Source organism: Pelecanus crispus, chromosome W, assembly GCF_030463565.1.
Source record: "Pelecanus crispus isolate bPelCri1 chromosome W, bPelCri1.pri, whole genome shotgun sequence".
Taxonomy (NCBI): Eukaryota; Metazoa; Chordata; class Aves; order Pelecaniformes; family Pelecanidae; genus Pelecanus; species Pelecanus crispus.
Window position 1 is genome coordinate 3983160 of NC_134675.1, and position 18625 is coordinate 4001784.

The window sequence follows — 18625 nt, forward strand, 5'->3', positions numbered from 1 at the left end:
TAAGGGAGAAACTGCTGCCCAAGCATTCACACACCACCCAAGACTTTAACTGCTAGGACCGGAGTCCCTTTGCAGTGGGCAGCTCCATTGAGCCAACCAGTGCCTCTTTTCGACTCCTCACTCACACACACACTCACCCTCAGGCACTTTCTCTCCCCTCAGGCTCGACCCTAGGTTTCCCTGAAGCAGAGTCTCCAACACGACATACACCAGATGAATTTATTGAGTGGTACACGGGTAAAAAACAACTTGAGCTGGGTGCCTCCAGAGAGGGACCCCAAACAAAGAAATCCCTGGGCAATTATACCCTTACAATTTAAGTTCCCTTCCCCCTCAAGTGACAGTTTGGTCCAATAGCAATATTTGGGTCTGGAGTCTTCTTGTTCCTCGTTGGATCCTTTCTCCGTTTTCAGGCAGGACATTCCTTTTCTTATCTTAACGGATGCAGCTTCTGCTGACAATTGTGGCTATCTTATCTTTCTGGTTTGCTCCAGTTTCAGGGGCCTTCCTTCATGTAGCTAAGTAAAAGTTCAATATACGATTAGCATATCTAGGTGAAAGTTCACAGCTTGCAGCCTAAGGCTTTAGCAAGCCTTGCTCCTAATTCCGTTTAAGTTAGAAAGTGACTTTTACAACACACTACAACCCTTTGAGCTCTGCCCTTCAGCCAGTTCTTCACCTAGCACACCGTGAACCCACTCATCTCACAGTTGGACAACTTGTCTAGAAGGATGCTGTGAGGGACAGTATCAAAAGCCTTACTAAAATCCAGAAAAACTACATCCACCACTTTCCCTTCAAAGGCGGTACAAACTCAAGAAAGACCTGTAAGTCTTTCTAATTGACCAAATGAAGGTGGGCTTTCAAAAACCATAACATAACATTTCACATAAAAACAATCACTATGTGCAACCATCTTCAAATAACCATTTACACATGTTGTTGCCTCACTACCAGTCAATCAGATTGTACTTGGGGCCAATGTAACTCACAGCAGATTAATGAAAAACAGCATGCAAGTAAAAATATATGCACAGGTATAATCTTGGCCATTCCTTTCATGCCTTGGTATTTCATATTCTTTGTCTACATAAAACTGTAAACAAATAAGTTCCCCAAATGTCATGTATCATACTGCAATAAAATTGATAATTTACTAATTTCATCTTATTTGCTCAATAAGGAAACAATGCTGAATGTAAAATTAAAGATTAAATAGGCTATAAGGAAACAAGAAAGGAGAACATAGTTAAATAGTATGACTGTTTAAAAAATGCTCTGCAACTACACGTGTCATGTTATTAGAAAGAAAATATTACAGTGAATTGTATCACCGAGGGAAACTTTAACTTCCCAGATATAAACTGGAAAATAAATTCTATTAATAATGGTAGGAACCAGATGCAATAGCAAACAGCGTTCTTCAAAGAGTAACTGAACCAACAAGATGCAATTATTATTTTAGGCTTGCTTTTGGTAAATGGCATCAACATTATAAAAGCACCAACCATTGCTTGGACTGAGCAATCAGAAGTTGATTCAGTTTAAATTAGACAGAAGGATAAACAAGTGTAGGTCTGTAAAAGTAAGGTTACGTATATACCACAATTATCCAGTGTGGCCGTGTGTAGGCTGTTGCTAATGCCTGAACTGACTAGTTCAAACTGTTTCAGATATTACACTCAGTTTTCTGCAGGGCGCTGTAGAACAGTAGACTTATCTAAACAAGCCTGGGTTAAGGATAAGGTCCATGTTCAGCAGCAGTATTGCCTTAAGATATTCCTCCTCTTTCTTGTTCCTCCCTCTGCTGCTCATTTCTGTCCCTGTACACCACTCCATCAATGACAGCAGCATAACTACTGGTAGGGTCATACTTCAAAGAGAGTCAGGGCAGCATACAGGTGAAAAAATGAAGCAGACCAAAAAAAATGGAGGGGGGAGGCAGCTTTTTTTCAGCTTATCAGTTCCATCACCTATTTGATGTGTGACTTCAAAACAGTTGTACTAGCATAAACAAAGGATCAAGAGAGTGCCAATAGCCACCTAAGCCTGCACTACTGCTAGAAAATACATATTAAATGCATGGGTTTAGTCTAGCAAAAGAGTCTCAAGATGATTGCTGTCATTAAGCATACCAGTTAAATGCCCCAAAGTGAAAAGAGCTATTGATGCTAAGAGGCAATACTGACATAAGAACAAATTAGAATAAAATGGTCAGGAAAACATGTAAGCTAGAAATTTAAGACACATTTGTAACCATCAGGGCAGTCAGATTCTGAAACAGCTGCCCAATAAGCATCATGGAAGTAAAAACACCTCTATTTATTTTTTATAACATGGAGCTTGACCAGTTTATGAAATGGATCATATTACTTGGTTACCTAAGGTAGCACAGGACTAGACTTGATCACTCCAATTGTCCCTTCCAGTCCCTATGTTCCTGCAAGGTCCTTCAAAATGAAAGCACCTTTATTTACCTTGTATTTTTACTGTGAATATCTAACTGGCCTCTTCTAGCAACTTGCACTGGCCTTTTTTTTGGGTGAGTCCTATCTAATAACGTCAATGGAATGACATACAGGGCAGACTTAAATATATTATGCATTTGTGGATTGCTTCATCCATCTATGAGACTTTGAGGAGGAATGGCACAGAAGGTTTGGTTTGGACTTTCAGCTACAAAGACTACAAAGCAGCTGTTTTCACAAATTATGGTATTAATCTGCCAATCCCAAAAGCAATAACAATGATAATTTCTACCAAAAGCAGTGTAAGTTGAATAATAATTTAAAAACTTAGTATCTACTTCTACAAGAGGATTTTTAAGAAGAAATCAAAGCTTCTAAGTTATAGACTGCAATCATTGCTATTTTTGCTAGAATGCCAGGTAATTTATTTTACCAACAAATCTACAATTTGATTATTTGCTGCCTCTGGAAAATATAAATTTGATTTTATTTTACAAATGAGAAGGACCTTTATAATACTCTTACAGCAATACAGTGGCCAACATAACTGCTGCAGAGACAAAAAAAGCAACTGAATTTACAGGCTGATTTTTAACTTGCGTAGTAAATATTTTAAATATATTAAACATTTATGTAAGTCTGGTTTTGTTTAAGAACATTTTCCATGACTGGAACATGCCAAGCAACCCTTTGTAATAGCACACTATTAAAAGCGCCACAATCAGAAGCAGCAAAGGGTAGTACAAGCTTTAAAAAATACAAACACAAAAATCTGCAAGCTTGTCCACAAGACACTCCTACTAATGACAATCACTTTCTAATACGGTCAAGATTTAACTCTGCTGTCTCATTTAATTCTGATTACATATGGATTGCTATGATTCCATCCAAGACTCTTTAATGGTATTTTTAGTTTTCAAATTAGTCTTCCCCTAAACAGTATTAGTTACAATGACAAGTACAATTTTACAGAATAATAAAATGTATTTACAAATGTATTTCTGGGAAATATATATACACATAGGTTTATTGTATTTGCCCATAGATCTGACAGTTCCATGTAGCCACACAAAATTCAGAGTATATCAGCTTCACGTAGGATGGAAAACTATAGTCTCTGCTGACAAGAGGTCTGGGATAACAGCTTCAGGGGTAAAGTGGGAGCCAAGATAGGAGATTTTAAAAGGGAGGGAGAGAGAGAGAGAGTCACATTCAGATGATTTAGTCATCTTTTAGTTTTTAAATACTCTGAGGGCAAATAAATACAAAGATGCTTTTCTTGCTGCACCTTATGTACACTTTGGGGGGGGGGGTATTCCTATGGATATAAATAAGAGCAAATTTGCAAATCACAATGAACTTATTTATTAAGCAATAATTTACTGTATGAAGCTTTGTAAAAGCTGCTAATTGAAAAATAAGAACAGCAAGATCATTTTGGTCTTTCTATCTTTTGAAATAGTAGATCTTAGTTAAACAACACTTCCTAGTCTTACATGCTGCAGGAGAACCAGTGCTGCATGCTGGAAGCCAGTATTGTGTATGTGAAGACCATATGCATCAAGTAACTGCAATCAACATTCACAGGGCCTCAATACTTTGACTCCACCTAGCAGCCTTGTTAAAAAAAAAAAAAAATTAGACATCCCATTAAGGCAATATAAAAACTGACAGTTTCCCTCAGGACAAATTATTTAATACTTGAATAATATGCCATATGTTGGCATTTCCCTGAAAGTAAGACTCAAGTGCTACCAAACATATATAAATGATAGCAGACAAGCATGGTTTAAGTAAAGCTTTATAATAGCCAAGCCTCATATTCAGTGGAACATGACTTCATTTAAAGAAAAAAAAGAAAAAAAAAAGTAAGAAGTTTGGTTTGGTTTTGGTTTTTTTTTTCTCCCCTCCTTCTTAAATATGTTATCACAGAGGCCCTACCTCTGTCGCCGATTGGCTCGACCTTGGCCAGCGGCAGGTCCGTCTTGGAGCCAGCTGGCATTGGCTCCATCGGACACAGGGGAAGCTTCTAGCATCTTCTCACAGAAGCCAGCCCTGTAGCCCCCCCGCTACCAAAACCTTGCCACACAAACCCAATACACATCAACAGCAAAGTAATTGAAAAAGGCACTCTGTGGCAACTAATGGCAAATTCAGACTTACGTAGGAACTCATACATGCTCATGACGTTACACTGTACTTGCATCCTCTCCCTTCCCCCCCAACCCCCTCCAAGAGTCTTTAAACAAAAAGAATTTGGAAACTGGTGTGACTGACTTTCATAAGAGGAGGTGATTTCCACACAGTAGTCTGGAGTGGACCACATAGAAGCATCAGGGTACTGTTTCTGCAGAGTGTTCTGATCTCTTCTCTCCCCACTCCTAAAATTATGGTACCCATGATTCTAGGGAAAAAAGAAGAAAAAAAACCCAACAAACTAACCAAAACCCAAACTTACTAGGACTGCTAAACTAGGCTTCAAACCCATTCTGTGAACTGAATCCATTCTGTGTCACAGCAAACCTCCATCACAGCACACCTTGCCTGGAGGATCTGAGAAAGGAAGTTGAGACACTTTTCAACACTTGCATGCAGACAATAAGTGTACTACACAATTTAATGCAGGAGGTGCTCATTAGGTTTATTTTACTGTTTGGTTCTACCATCAGATGAACCATGCGATACACAGTGAAAAAAATATTGGTTTTAAGGCCCTACAGCGCTCTTAGGTGCTGCTGCATAAGCATATGTCTATCATACCAACAACATATACAGCAGGTAAAGTGCATGCTATTTAGTGCAAACACCACATGCTATTACTGCCAGGATAGTTCAGTACTTGAATGCAACCAGCTAATGCATGAAAAACAACTTGTTGACTCCAACTAAAAAAGAAGTGGTGCTGCAGGACAGAGAAAACTATTAAGGAAGGCTTGTAAACACAAAAGGTTTCTTTGATTTACACCCACAGTTAATCAGTTCAGCCTGTACTATGGTAATGCCCTTTGATTTCCCATTGATCCTAAGTCTCATACAGTCAAAACAATGAGAAATGTTCTCTGCCATCACTAGTTAGTTGGAAGACTGTACGCCTTCATGGCAGATGATGACTAATCTTGCTTACATGCACCACTTTAAGTCACTATTCTTCTTGGGAAGACAGTGCATTATAGCATGCCAGGATTGCTTCAATGCTTGCAAAATCCCCCCAAAAAACTGCTGCTGCAGTACACACAGGAGGTTGTACAGTCCAGAGAGCACAGAGAAAGGGAAAATTTTTCCAAGTGTCCTGTCTGGCCCTTGCCATTGCTGAGGTGTTGGACCTGATAGTTTATAGCGTAATGAAAGTATACACACACACTACGGTGATAAATATAAGAAAATTACTATAAAAGTTCTTCCTGTTTCTTTGCCTTCCAATGCCATTCCCCGCTCCTCCTGCCTCTTTTCCTCAGCCCCAGTTTCTTGCTGGTTTACTTCCTCGTCAACAGAAAAGTCAGTGTTCAGAGTTTTTCCAGAGTCCACATATGTATATTTTCCTATTCAAAACCTCATTTTGAAGATTTTAAAAGAAAGACTCCAGAATTCTTGAATCCTAGAGAATTATTTTAGGACACTGAAATTAAATGTCACACTGCTTTTATTCAGATTTTTTTTCATTACTAAGAATATCTATACACAGACTACTGTGCAAATTTAATTAATCTACATTTTAGCCTCTTTCTATGCATTTTGTTGAAATAAATATTAATCTTTGAACCTTTTGGATTCTAATAGGAAAGATATTTAACTGGAAATAGCCTCCTTCACAAAAGCTGCCTATTTTAACCAAAAGAATCAAACTTTCAGTGTTGTTTTATTCAACATAAGACATGCTTCTTGAAACTTGCTAAGAACTGTCATTTTTATCTCACGTTAAGATGCCTGTGACCATTTGCTTAACTTTTTAAAGTTAGAGGTCACTATTTGGCATTCAAGATCACTCTGTTTTGGGAAATAATTATTTGGGCACACTCAAATGATGACTAACAAAAAAAAAAATCACAATTAACAAACTGCAGTGATCATTTCCAGCTGTACTTACAACAAGCGATGAAAAAATAAAATATTTAAATCAATACCCAATACTTTATTATTACTTAAGAAGGAGGTATCTTTAGTTTCCAAATGCAAATTGCAAACAAAGATAGACCTTTTAATTTTTTTTAAAAAAACAAAACAAAACGAAACCTTCCATCCTTCAAATACTTCCTTTCCTTTTTTTGTTTGAAAAATCTGTAGGACAAACAAGGACAGTCAACACAAAACATGGAGAACAGTGAAAATGACTATAGGAAAAGAATGTAAATGTATATTGGGGAAAAAAAAATAGTTGTGCACTTTATTTGACAACAGTAAATTGATCAATTCATTTACAACAGCAGGAGCTTTATGAAAAGATTATGAATCTTATTTTCTAACTGCTAGTACCCCTCAATCCTAATTTGACCTGAACAAAGGCTGTGAAATGAGACAAAAATGGTAAATTTTATGCAGTAAGCAGGTAATTATCATTTCTCAAAAGTCCACAAGAGGTAACCATCATCTTCATTTTACACTCAAATTCAGCTCTATTCTCATCACCACAATGTATTTACATTGTGACCTTTCAACTATTTCCATATTCTCTATTAAATCTGGTCCTTTGCTTATGTTCTTCTGTCCTCTCAATTTCTCCAGTGATGCTAATTTCAGGTTCTCATTTGTCTAGTTCATCTAATACTGCCTACAAGCCTTCTTCCACACTGGTGTTCTAGGTCCATTTAGACCTAGCGTTCATTACAGAGAAAACAATTACCGCCTTATTTTAAAACTGATAATATATTTGTACTCATCTCACCCCTCATATAGTGTTAAATAGCAACATGCCTTTTTATAAAGCTATTAAAAACACATTGCCTCGTCTTGCTTCGCACATACCTTGCTGAAAAGCCCCACTGCTATAGCCTTAGTCTCACTCTATTGCTTTCCTGCCCATTTCTCCTGCGGTACGCCTGATACTCGGTGCAAGAATTATAAGGCAAAGACTTCACCTCACCCACACCGTCCACCTGGAAGCTGTACATAACAGTAGTTATTTCAGGGAAGGCAGACTGCAGGAAACACGCCAAGAGCTAAGGAAATAAACCCCACAGAACGTAAAGTTTCCTGCCCTATTGTTTGCCTGGCCCCTCGGAGCACGCCCCGCACACCTGCAGCCCACCACCCGACCCGGCCCGCCCCGCAGGCGAGCGGGCATTTCTCTCCTCAGAGCCACTCAGCAGCTCCCCCCTCAGCCCGGCCGCAGGGGGTCAGCCAAACCCCACCACCGCGCCAGGACACCTGGCCACAGCCCAGGCCCATCTTCCCCAAGGGACGAAGATCTCCCTGTCAGCCGCGGACAGCTCGGGGCTCTCACAGCTTCCAAACAGGCAGCTCCCGCACCGGACACCACCCACCGCGGCTAGCCATGAGGCGTCTCCCTCTCTTCCGCGCCTACCTGCGAGCCGCGCACAGGGCCGGCATCAGGAGCACGACGCGAAGGGAGGCGGGGTCAGAGGAGGACGAGGCAGCTTCACTCCAGCGGCTGCAGGCATAGCTCACCGACATGCGCATCCACTTCTGCTTCCTCACACCCTTCCCACCGCTACCGAGCAGAGCGCGTGCCCGCCGCGAGCACGCGCAACCACCGCACATGCCCTCCTCCCCCCCTCCCGCCCGCCCGCCCTCTTCCTCTAGCCGCGGCGGGGCTTGTGTTCGCCCTTGCGCCCCTTTTCTCTCCTACCCAGCGGCGGTGCTGACAGGGACTGGAGCGGTGTTTGTCGTGGGGTTCGCTGCGTCTCGCATGGTAAGGGTGCTTCCCTGTCTCTGTAGGGAGCCCCGCTCTGCGGGGGCGGGGAGGTTGCGCGTCTTCTCCCCGGAGCCCCTCGTCCCCAGAGCTTGGGGATGGCGGGGCGCACCGGGCCCCGTCTGGGCGCTCGCTAGGCCCGAGGTGGTGGGAGGGGCCGGATGGCGCGGCCGCTGTCCTCGCGGTGCCGAGGGGTCCCGGCGGGCGGCGGAGCAGACCCGCTCTCCAGGCTTGCCGCGGGACCGGGAGGTGGACGCGGGGGGGAGGGGGGCGTGGCGGGTGGATCGTGGCCCCCGGCTATGCCTGTGGGGGCCCGCCCAAGCCAGCGGGGCCCCGTGCTGCCCGTCTGGTGGGGCCTCTCGGCGAGGAGTGGGGTTCGGCGGTGGCTGCTTCCTCGACCCTTCTGTGCGGGGAGCCCAAATACGGCGGACACCTCCGGCAGCCTCCCCGCGGTGGCGGTTGCTCGGCGTGGGTTTGGCTGCACATCGGTTTGCTCGGGGGTTGTAGAGGGAGAATAACTTAGTGAGGGTTGGCCCTGATCTTGCCATTCATTTTATGCTCTTTTTTTAACCTGCTTCCCCCGACGACTGGATAAGGTTGTGCCCTTTTAAATCAAAACGGTTTAAGGAAAAATAACTCAGAAAATTGGAACTAAGATTTTCCTTAAAGTTATGTAGCTTCCAGCTGATGCTGAATGCAAATCAGACTGAGCTAGTAGTGTCACTATTCACAAGTGTGCATTGAGGTCACAGTGTTCCAGTTTTTTGTCCAGAGTGAATATAAACCATTCAGCAGCAGAATGTCAGAAAATAGAACAGCTTTTATTAAAGTGTGTTTCATTGTGTCATTATATTTATCAATGCAGCTTTTTAAACAATCATTTCTTGCTTCAAAGTGCATGTGTCTTAAAATTAAAATCCAAACTATGTCCTTCAGAAGAAAAGTTGCTAAATTATCCTCGATGAACTCTTCCACAGGAATGAATCTGCGGAAATCTGTGCCCTTTTGCTGATAGTTAAATTAAATGATTACAGGAGTTCTCTGTAATTCATACAATTTAACAACTTGTTTCAAAGCATCACTTTGTTGGGCTTTCTGGTGAAGGATAAGTTTTTGTGTATTGTGTATACTTTTTACTGAGGTCAGTGGGAGGTTGGAATACTCAAGGAATTCATGGGTGGGCCCAAAGCATGTGTCCTGTCATATTCTAAAGCTTTTCTTCATTTTTTTGAAATAAGAGATCCTATTCTTTTTAAGACATAGGAGAAACTCATCAATTTCAAAATGTCATCAGTCAAACGCTTGGTTTATGCAGTCATCCATTTCTTGAGAGAGCAGAGTCAGATGGGTACTTTCACTCCAGATGAACAAGAAAGCTTGGAAGGTAAGTGATAAAGGTGCTAACGCATGGGTAGGTATTATACATACATATGTTAAATTGTTTGATGTATATTATCATAGAAAGTAACTGGAGTGACCTAACTGAAACTGCCACCACATATCTGTGAATAAGATCACAATCTTAATATTTCTGATATTATTAATTTTAAAACATCTCTCATTTAAAAAATGTTCTAAAGTTATGAAATTTGTACTACCTTAATTTTGAGCAACAGGTACTTTGAATCACATCAAGTTAGGCAGTGCCATAATGCAGACTATGGGATGATTTGTGTATGTGTCCCACAACTTTTTGCCAGCTGATTCTTTTTCAATTTACTTCTATGTTTCATTTCTTTTTGCATCTTGTGTGTGATGGTAGCTGTGCTGGCCATGGAGGAAGTAAAACAATTACCATATATTGGTTTTGGTATATGGGAAGAACTCCTGTTTCATACTTGAAAGAATTCCATGTAATTTATGAGGGAAGGCTAAGAGATCCTAAGAATACAGAAAATAAAATAAATGTTTTGCATCGCTTTTTCACTTGAACAGTGATTCCAAAGAGCACATGGTAGTGAATATTTTCAGTATGGTGTAGTTTCTATTAACAGAAGACATAGCTACAGAAAGATGGGCTTCTGTGTGTATTAGTCTGTTGAAAGACATTCATTAAGTCTTTGTAACTTCATAGTATCTACCTTTCTCCTTCATATTGCTCTCATTCCTTTTCCCTAATTCCTGGAGATTTCATGGGAGGTGGTATCACAATGTGGAATTAAGCAAGAGAAGAACAAAGAGTCTTAATTCTGCAATGACCTTTTCATAGAATCTATTTAAAAGACCTGTGCCCTGTTTCAAGCAGTCTTTGGTTGTATGACTCAACTAGAGGAGGAATTTGGAGGTAAGACGGGGAAGTCTAGGATCAGCAGTGCAATAAACAACATCCAGGCAGTTGATCATTGAGTTACCTGAAATCTGAGGTGTGGGGAGTAGACTTTCCACAGGTACAAAGCAAGTCCTGCTTCTCAGAGGCATAAACTTAAAAAGATAAAGCTGGATAGTTCTTCCTTCCAGTGTATATTGGTTTTACAGTGCAGTTGTTTCTTTCTTGCTTATATTAGTTAACATTTGTACCATGATATTCAAAGGATATTTCCAAAAGAATAAAAACCAAAAGATTTGGTTTGACATCAGAATCTGGAGCATTCTGTAGATTTGAAAAGTGGTAGTCATCTATGAATTTAACCTGTATCAGGTTATGATGGTGTGGTGGGTTGACCCTGGCTGGATGCCAACTGCCCACCAAAGCTGCTCTATCACTCCCCTTCTCAACTGGACAGGGGAGAGAAAATATAACGAAAAAGCTCGTGGGTCAAGATAAGGACAGGGAGAGGACACTCAGCAATTACCGTCACGGGCAAAACAGACTCGACTTGGGGAAAATCAGTTTAATTTATTACCAGTCAAATCAGAGCAGGAAAATGAGAAATAAAACCAAATCTTAAAACACCTTCCCTCCACCCCTCCCTTCTTCCCGGTCTCAACTTCACTACCGATTTTCTCTGCCTCCTCCCCCTGAGCGGTGCACAGGGAAGGGGAATGGGGGTTGCGGTCAGTTCATCACGCATTGTCTCTGCTGCTCCTTCCTCCTCAGGGGAGGACTCCTCACACTCTTCCCCTGCTCCAGCGTGGGGTCCCTCCCACAGGAGACAGTCCTCCATGAACTTCTCCAACGGGGGCCCTTCCCATGGGCTGCAGTTCTTCACAAACTGCTCCAGCATGGATCCCCCACAGGGTCACAAGTCCTGCCAGCAAACCTGCTCCAGTGTGGGCTCCTCTCTCTCCATGGGTCCACAGGTCCTGCCAGGAGCCTGCTCCAGCGTGGGCTCTCCACAGGGTCACAGCCTCCTTCAGGCACACCCACCTGCTCTGGCATGGGGTCCTCCCTGGGCTGCAGGTGGATATCTGCTCCACTGTTAACCTCCATGGGTGCAGGGGGACAGCCTGCCTCACCATGGTCTTCACCAGGGGCTGCAGGGGAATCTCTGCTCTGGCACCTGGAGCCCCTCCTCCCCTTCCTTCTTCACTGACCTTGGTGTCTGCATAGATCTTCCTCTCACATATTCTCACTCCTCACTCCAGCTGCAGTTTGTGTCCCATTGGTTTGTTTCTTCCCCCCTTCTTAAATATGTTATCACAGAAGTGCTACCACAATCGCTGATGGGCTCGGCCTTGGCCAATGGTGGGTCCATCTTGGAGCCGGCTGGCATTGGCTCTATCGTACATAGGGGAAGCTTCTAGCAGCTTCTCACAGAAGGCACCCCTGTAGCCCCCCCTGCTACCGAAACCTTGCCACGCAAACCCAATACATATGGTGTTGAGCTGATGAAAGCAAGCAATGTTTTTGGAAATCATGTAATGAAAAATGAAGCTATTACTTTTGTTTTTATAATAAAACTGATAAACATTGGGTTTAGAGTATAAAGGTTTACCTGATTACCTATAGATCTATAGTATATAAGGAAAAACAAGATATTTAATTCCACTGATTTTATGATAAGCCTGGTAAGAAGTACTATTAATATATAATTCAGTATAATCAGTGCTCACTTTACTATAATTAAGTTTTTCTACATAGCAGGAGACAAAGGAGTTTAACCCAAATCCTTCAGCACTCTTACTGAGTAATTTAGAACCTGGCAAATTGATACATTTTTAGCATTTCTAGGTTATAGGAGCAAATTGTATGCATATTTAGCCATGTATTCAATTAGTGTTACATGTTATCAACATTAAATTTGCGTCATACTTGACTTTTTCTGAATATTTTCTATTGTATGTTATCAGAGTTTTAAAAAAAAGATTACCTCTTCCAAGTTTTACTATTTATTTTACAAGTTTACTTTTTCCTCCTTTCTCCTAGCTGTGATGTAGAAAATAGGCTCCTCAAACTGGCCTTTCTGTTGTTCAAGTAATTTTACTTTCCTAATTTTGGGTCAGTGTTCAGGTTCATTATAATGCAAATAAGAATTCAAATTATATTTATTATATTAACATTGGACTGAAATTAAATTTAAATTCTAAGACTCAGTTTTTACTGATACTTAATTTGAATTCAGCTACTCCTGGTTATTTGTAGTTTGGGTTAAAAAAGTCACATCTATAAAATAAAATATACCATAAAAGTAATTTTTCCTGTTCAAACTAGGCTTTACAAAGATTCTTCTTTGTTCCTCCTCAGTTTCCAGTCTAAAACATTTAGATGATATACCTTAATAAAAACGTTTTACTAGATTCTCAAAATGAAAGGGAAAATATTAATATAATTTGAGATATTATAATTAACAGAATACATGTATATAGAGGATTGTATACAGTAATTGCCATTTATCTTTTGTCTAAAAGTATGTGAGCACATTTAAAACTTCATTTTGGTATTTTGTTCTACTTTTTTCAGAACTGCTTATTGTGAGTGTACTTGTATTATTGCAGGATTGGGAGGGCCATTTAATCCTTACACAACAGAACATGCGAAAGGATACTGCAGATGTATTTTCTTACAGGATAAAGGCTTGTGATTAATGAAGCATTTTATTAATAAACTGTCTTCAAATGAATATATTTCATTCCAAAAAAGATAAGAGTAATAAGTATCTTGCATTTATTCTTTACAATAAAGATGAGCCATTTTCTTCCAACTATTATGCCACACAAATATATGGCTGTTTGGTTGTGGTGTTTTGGGGTGAAGTGTGTGACATATGCATAGTTGTATTATGAATTGTGGTGCTTTTGTTATATACTCATATTTTTATGTAAAAAAGAAAGAAAGAAGACATCAAATGATTGAAAGAATGGAAATAGAAGTTTTAAATTGGTTTAAGAATAATGGCCGAACTATATATAGATTCTGTATAGCTTATACTATTTTCCAGGCAGTCAGTTCTCTGGGGATCAGGTAGCCTCTCTTTATTTTATGATGTGTTCCAAAGAGTTGCTTTTACTAGCTGAATAAGGAAGTGAATCACAGCTTTATAAATAAATGAAATTACACTTATAAGAAACTGGTGACTTTTTTTTCTTTTCCTTTTTTTTTTTTTCCTTTTCCTTGTAAGTTGCAATTCAGTGTCTGGAGACTGTTTTTAAGATTAACCTGGAAGATACTCATCTTGCATCTCCACAGCATTTGATAGAAATATTCACAAATTCTTCTCACAAGGTAAGAAGTTAATTTAGATTTTAGAGTTACTTTGCCAATATGTGCTAAGATTTTAAGGTTGTGTATACAATATGAAGTGCTGTATAGGTCAAAATGATGAGGAAACTTAAGGAAAACATGAAAAAAGTGATATTTCCATAAAAGCTAGCAGAATGAGAATCTTTTGGGGCAGTGGGAGGAATTAACTTCAGCTAGACAAGGACAATTCCATATAGAAAATTACTAAACAGTGGATGTCTTAGTCTCACTTGAAGCATTTTATCCTTCAGTTAAGCATCTTGCAATTCCCAGAGATAAATGTCTACAAAGTGCTTGAGGTCATCCGCAGTTTTCTGATGCTTCTCACTCCCTTCTGGAAATAATTAGTCATTCAGTTTTAAAAACATCCCCATGAAGACTAACCTTAAAATGGGAACTTTAAAAATGTGTATTAATAATACGTTCTATCTGGGAGTCCCCAGTATAGGAAGCACAGGAACCACCAGGATGGCAAATAGGAGAGTCAGAAGTAAAAAAAACCAAGACTGTAGAGACATGTTAACTCTCTTCCCCTTGACTTCCTTAAAATGTGTGGTGAGCCATAAGGTTTCTTTAGTAGTAGAAAGTAAGCTATCTTTCTCTTCTAAGGATGTTTTAGTGATGTTTTAGTTCTTTCATACTACTTGTGCACTACATAAAATCTGTTTGCTTGTTGATACAATGCTGCCTGGGATGAAATAACTTTTTAGTATAATCAGGGCTTATATTTTAATTTTAAAAAGTCTTGGTTTGTTTACATACAGAATGACACGCTGCCTCTCTCAGATTCTTTACCAGAGGATGTTGAAAAGGCTGACCAACTGAAGGATGAAGGTTTGTAATAAACATAGAAATAAAAATATCTTATGCTTTTACTAAGATTTTTGGGTTATCATGGATAGTGATAGTATAGCAGCTGGGCAATGCACACCCTGCACAAAAACTTCAACTTGCATTCTCTGGTGATTATTATGTTGTAAGAGGGCTAAGTGATTTGCTCCATCTGCGATTTAAGAAAATATAGTCTATTCAAGAAAATATAGTCTATTCTCTCCCTTGCTCAGGAGGTTGCTTAAAAACTAAGGGATAACACATGAAGTCCTGGGCAACATTCCTGAATAGTAGAAGCTTTAAAGAATGAACAGTTATTGTTCGGTATATTATAGATGTGTCTGTCTGTCTATGGGATTTCTATACAAGTTTCTAGTTTATGTTGAAAAGGTGGTGTGATGTGCAAGGATTATATGCTAGTGGAATATTAAAACATTGGTCACTGAAGCCAATGGAAAAATTCCTGTCAGCTTACTATGGTTAGTATTTCACATATGTGAAATAACTTGTGTGCTCTATAAAAATTGCAAAAAAGCCAGTTGTTTGGTTTTCCCTTTGATAGATGTTATTGCTGTTGACATGAGGAAAAGCAGCTGTACCATAGAAGTCTTTACTAATGCTACCTAAGGAGGAATCCATTTTATTTCCCCTAAAAAAAAAAAAAAAAAATAACATGTAGCACTGACAACTGATAAGAATTGGTATCAGGTGGATAGATGCTCTATAAATCACATTTTTTATGACCAGGGATTTTCAAATATTTGAGTTGATAGAAAAAATAAGTAAGTTTCTAACTGCAACACAGATGTAATCCTCTCAAAAATTTCAGGATAATCATGTGGAAAAAGTTCTACTGTATTTGAGAACAAGTTCCATGTCTGTCTTATCTTAAAACTGGTCATTTGTAGTCATGAATGCAGTTCATTACTGACTCTGAAAGTAAGTTTTGCTAATTGTTGAAGTTTCTCATTACCTCTCTAATCCTGAGGATAAGAGCTCAAACAAGGTTAGGTCACAAGTGAAAATTAGTTTCTAAGTTATAACATACCTGCTGCGCGTGCTGGCTTTTCATTTTGTTGTCTGTTACTGCTAGCTCATGGAAAGTGAAGAATACCTGCAGCACTCAGTATGGTTATTGGACTGTAGGGATATTCAGCACTTTCCAGGCGTGGGTATTATAGCAATGCATGTTTTAAGTTATAGAATCATTTAGGTTGGAAAATACCCTTAAGATAATAGAGTGCAACCATTAACCTAACACTACCGAGTCCACCACTAAACCATGTCCCAAAGTGCCACATCTACCCGTTTTTTGAACACTTCCAGGGATGGGGACTCCACCACCTCTCTGGGCAGCCTGTTCCAATGCTTGACTACCCTTTCCATGAAGAAATTTCTCCTAATATCCAACCTAAACCTCCCCTGGCGCAGCTTAAGCCCATTTCCTCTCGTCCTATCGCTACCTACTTGGGAGATGTCGTGGTTTAGCCCCAGCCAGCAACTAAGCACCACGCAGCCGCTCGCTCACTCCCCCTACCCCGATGGGATAGGGGAGAGAATTGGAGGAGTAAGAGTGAGAAACACTCCTGGGCTGAGATAAGAACAGTTTAATAATTGAAATAAAGTAAAATAGTAATGCTAATAGTAACAGTATAATAATGATAATAATAATAATGATACACGAAGCAAGTGATGCACAATGCAATTGCTCACCACCCGCCGACCGATACCCAGACAGTTCCCGAGCAGCGATCGCTGCTCCCTGGCCAACCCCCCCCAGTTTATATACTGAGCATGACGTCATATGGTATGGAATAGCCCTTTGGTCAGTTTGGATCAACTATTCTGGCTGTGCCCCCTCCCAGTTTCTTGTGCGCCTGGCAGAGCATGGGAAGCTGAAAAAGTCCTTGACTAGCATAAGCAGTACTCAGCAACAACTAAAAACATCAGCATGTTATCAACATTCTTCTCCTACTAAATCCAAAACACAGCACTATGCCTGCTGTTAGGAAGAAAATTAACTCTATCCCAGCCGAAACCAGGTCAGTATCCACCCCTTATTCTATACCATCTACGTCATGCACAGGCCCTCCCCTTTCCAATGTGTTCCAATTAATCACCACCCCTTTCCCTATCTTGATATACACACAGATATCATTCCCTTCGTCTATGGCCCATCCCTCTAAAATGTCCATTGAGTTCATTTAGCCCATGACTTTGGGTTCCATCTGTCATCACAGTCTTTCAGAGCAGGAGAGGTGGTGTGCAGTGTTGGACTGTTGCATGCTGAAGTCAGTTCTCATTCCAACATGGTTTCATCAAAGTTCATTTTCCTTAGGCTGGGCAATTCTTACTGCAATACCATTGATGCGGCATATAGCAATCATAATATATAGTATTATATACTTAATATTAACCTACTATATTATTATATTAACATGCAGTTAAGAGATAACATATAGTTAAGAGATAACATACAGTATTATAAAGCAATTAATATTATACAATTCAGTTCATTGGCTATTTTCACCCAAAATCAAATTCCCTTGAGGTACACATTGGGCTTCCCCATCCTTTCGCATCACCCACCAAGTGCACCCAGGTCCTTGAGCAAAAGCAATCCCACGAATGGGTTTGCCTTTGCCAGAGGGGGAAGTAACCCAGACTGTCTTCCCCAGCATATTTTTCATGTGCACTACAGGAACTTTATCTCCTTCTACAGTACGTAAAAGTTTTGATTGGGCAGGGCCAGCTCGATTGGCAGATCCCCTGGTGTTGACTAACCAGGTGGCTTTTGCTAAATGCGTATCCCAATGTTTAAATGTCCCACCACCCATTGCTCTCAGGGTAGTCTTTAACAATCCATTGTATCGCTCAATTTTCCCGGAGGCTGGTGCATGGTAAGGGATGTGATACACCCACTCAATGCCATGCTCTTTGGCCCAGGTGTCTATGAGGTTGTTTCGGAAATGAGTCCCGTTGTCTGACTCAATTCTTTCTGGGGTGCCATGTCGCCACAGGACTTGCTTTTCAAGGCCCAGGATGGTGTTCCGGGCGGTGGCATGGGGCACGGGATATGTTTCCAGCCATCCAGTGGTTGCTTCCACCATGGTGAGCACATAGCGCTTGCCCTGGCGGGTCTGTGGGAGCGTGATGTAATCAACCTGCCAGGCCTCCCCATATTTATATTTCAGCCATCGTTCACTATACCCAAGGGGCTTGAACTGCTTGGCTTGCTTGATTGCAGCGCATGTTTCACACTCATGAATAACCTGTGCAATACTGTCCATAGTTAAGTCCACCCCTCGATCACGAGCCCATTTATACGTTGCATCCCTTCCTTGATGGCCTGAGGCATCATGGGCCCACCGAGCTATAAATAATTCACCCTTATGTTGCCAGTCCAAATCCACCTGAGCCACTTCAATCTTAGCAGCCTGATCTACTTGCTGGTTGTTTTGATGTTCTTCAGTGGCCCGACTCTTAGGTACATGAGCATCTACATGACGAACTTTTACAACCAGGTTCTCTACCCGGGCAGCAATATCTTGCCACAATGCGGCAGCCCAGATTGGTTTGCCTCTGCGCTGCCAGTTGCTCTGCTTCCATTGCTGCAGCCACCCCCACAGGGCATTTGCCACCATCCATGAGTCAGTATAGAGATAAAGGACTGGCCACTTTTCTCTTTCAGCAATATCTAAAGCCAGCTGGATGGCTTTCACCTCTGCAAACTGACTCGACTCCCCTTCTCCTTCAGCAGTTTCTGCGACTTGTCGTATAGGACTCCATACAGCAGCTTTCCACCTCCGATGCTTTCCCACGAGACGACAGGACCCATCA

At 40.9% G+C, this 18625-nt stretch overlaps 1 protein-coding gene across 1 annotated transcript in view; it reads left to right on the forward strand.

The window, feature by feature from the left end:
* The first annotated feature begins 9618 nt into the window (after positions 1–9618).
* The window catches only part of LOC142596509 (small glutamine-rich tetratricopeptide repeat-containing protein beta-like), a 30537-nt gene continuing 21530 nt past the window's right edge, over positions 9619–18625 (forward strand). Inside the window, exons 1-3 of the mRNA XM_075725648.1 lie at positions 9619–9718; positions 13833–13936; positions 14719–14788. Of these exons, the coding sequence (XP_075581763.1) occupies positions 9619–9718; positions 13833–13936; positions 14719–14788 (274 nt within the window). The remainder of the gene's footprint in view (positions 9719–13832; positions 13937–14718; positions 14789–18625) is intronic.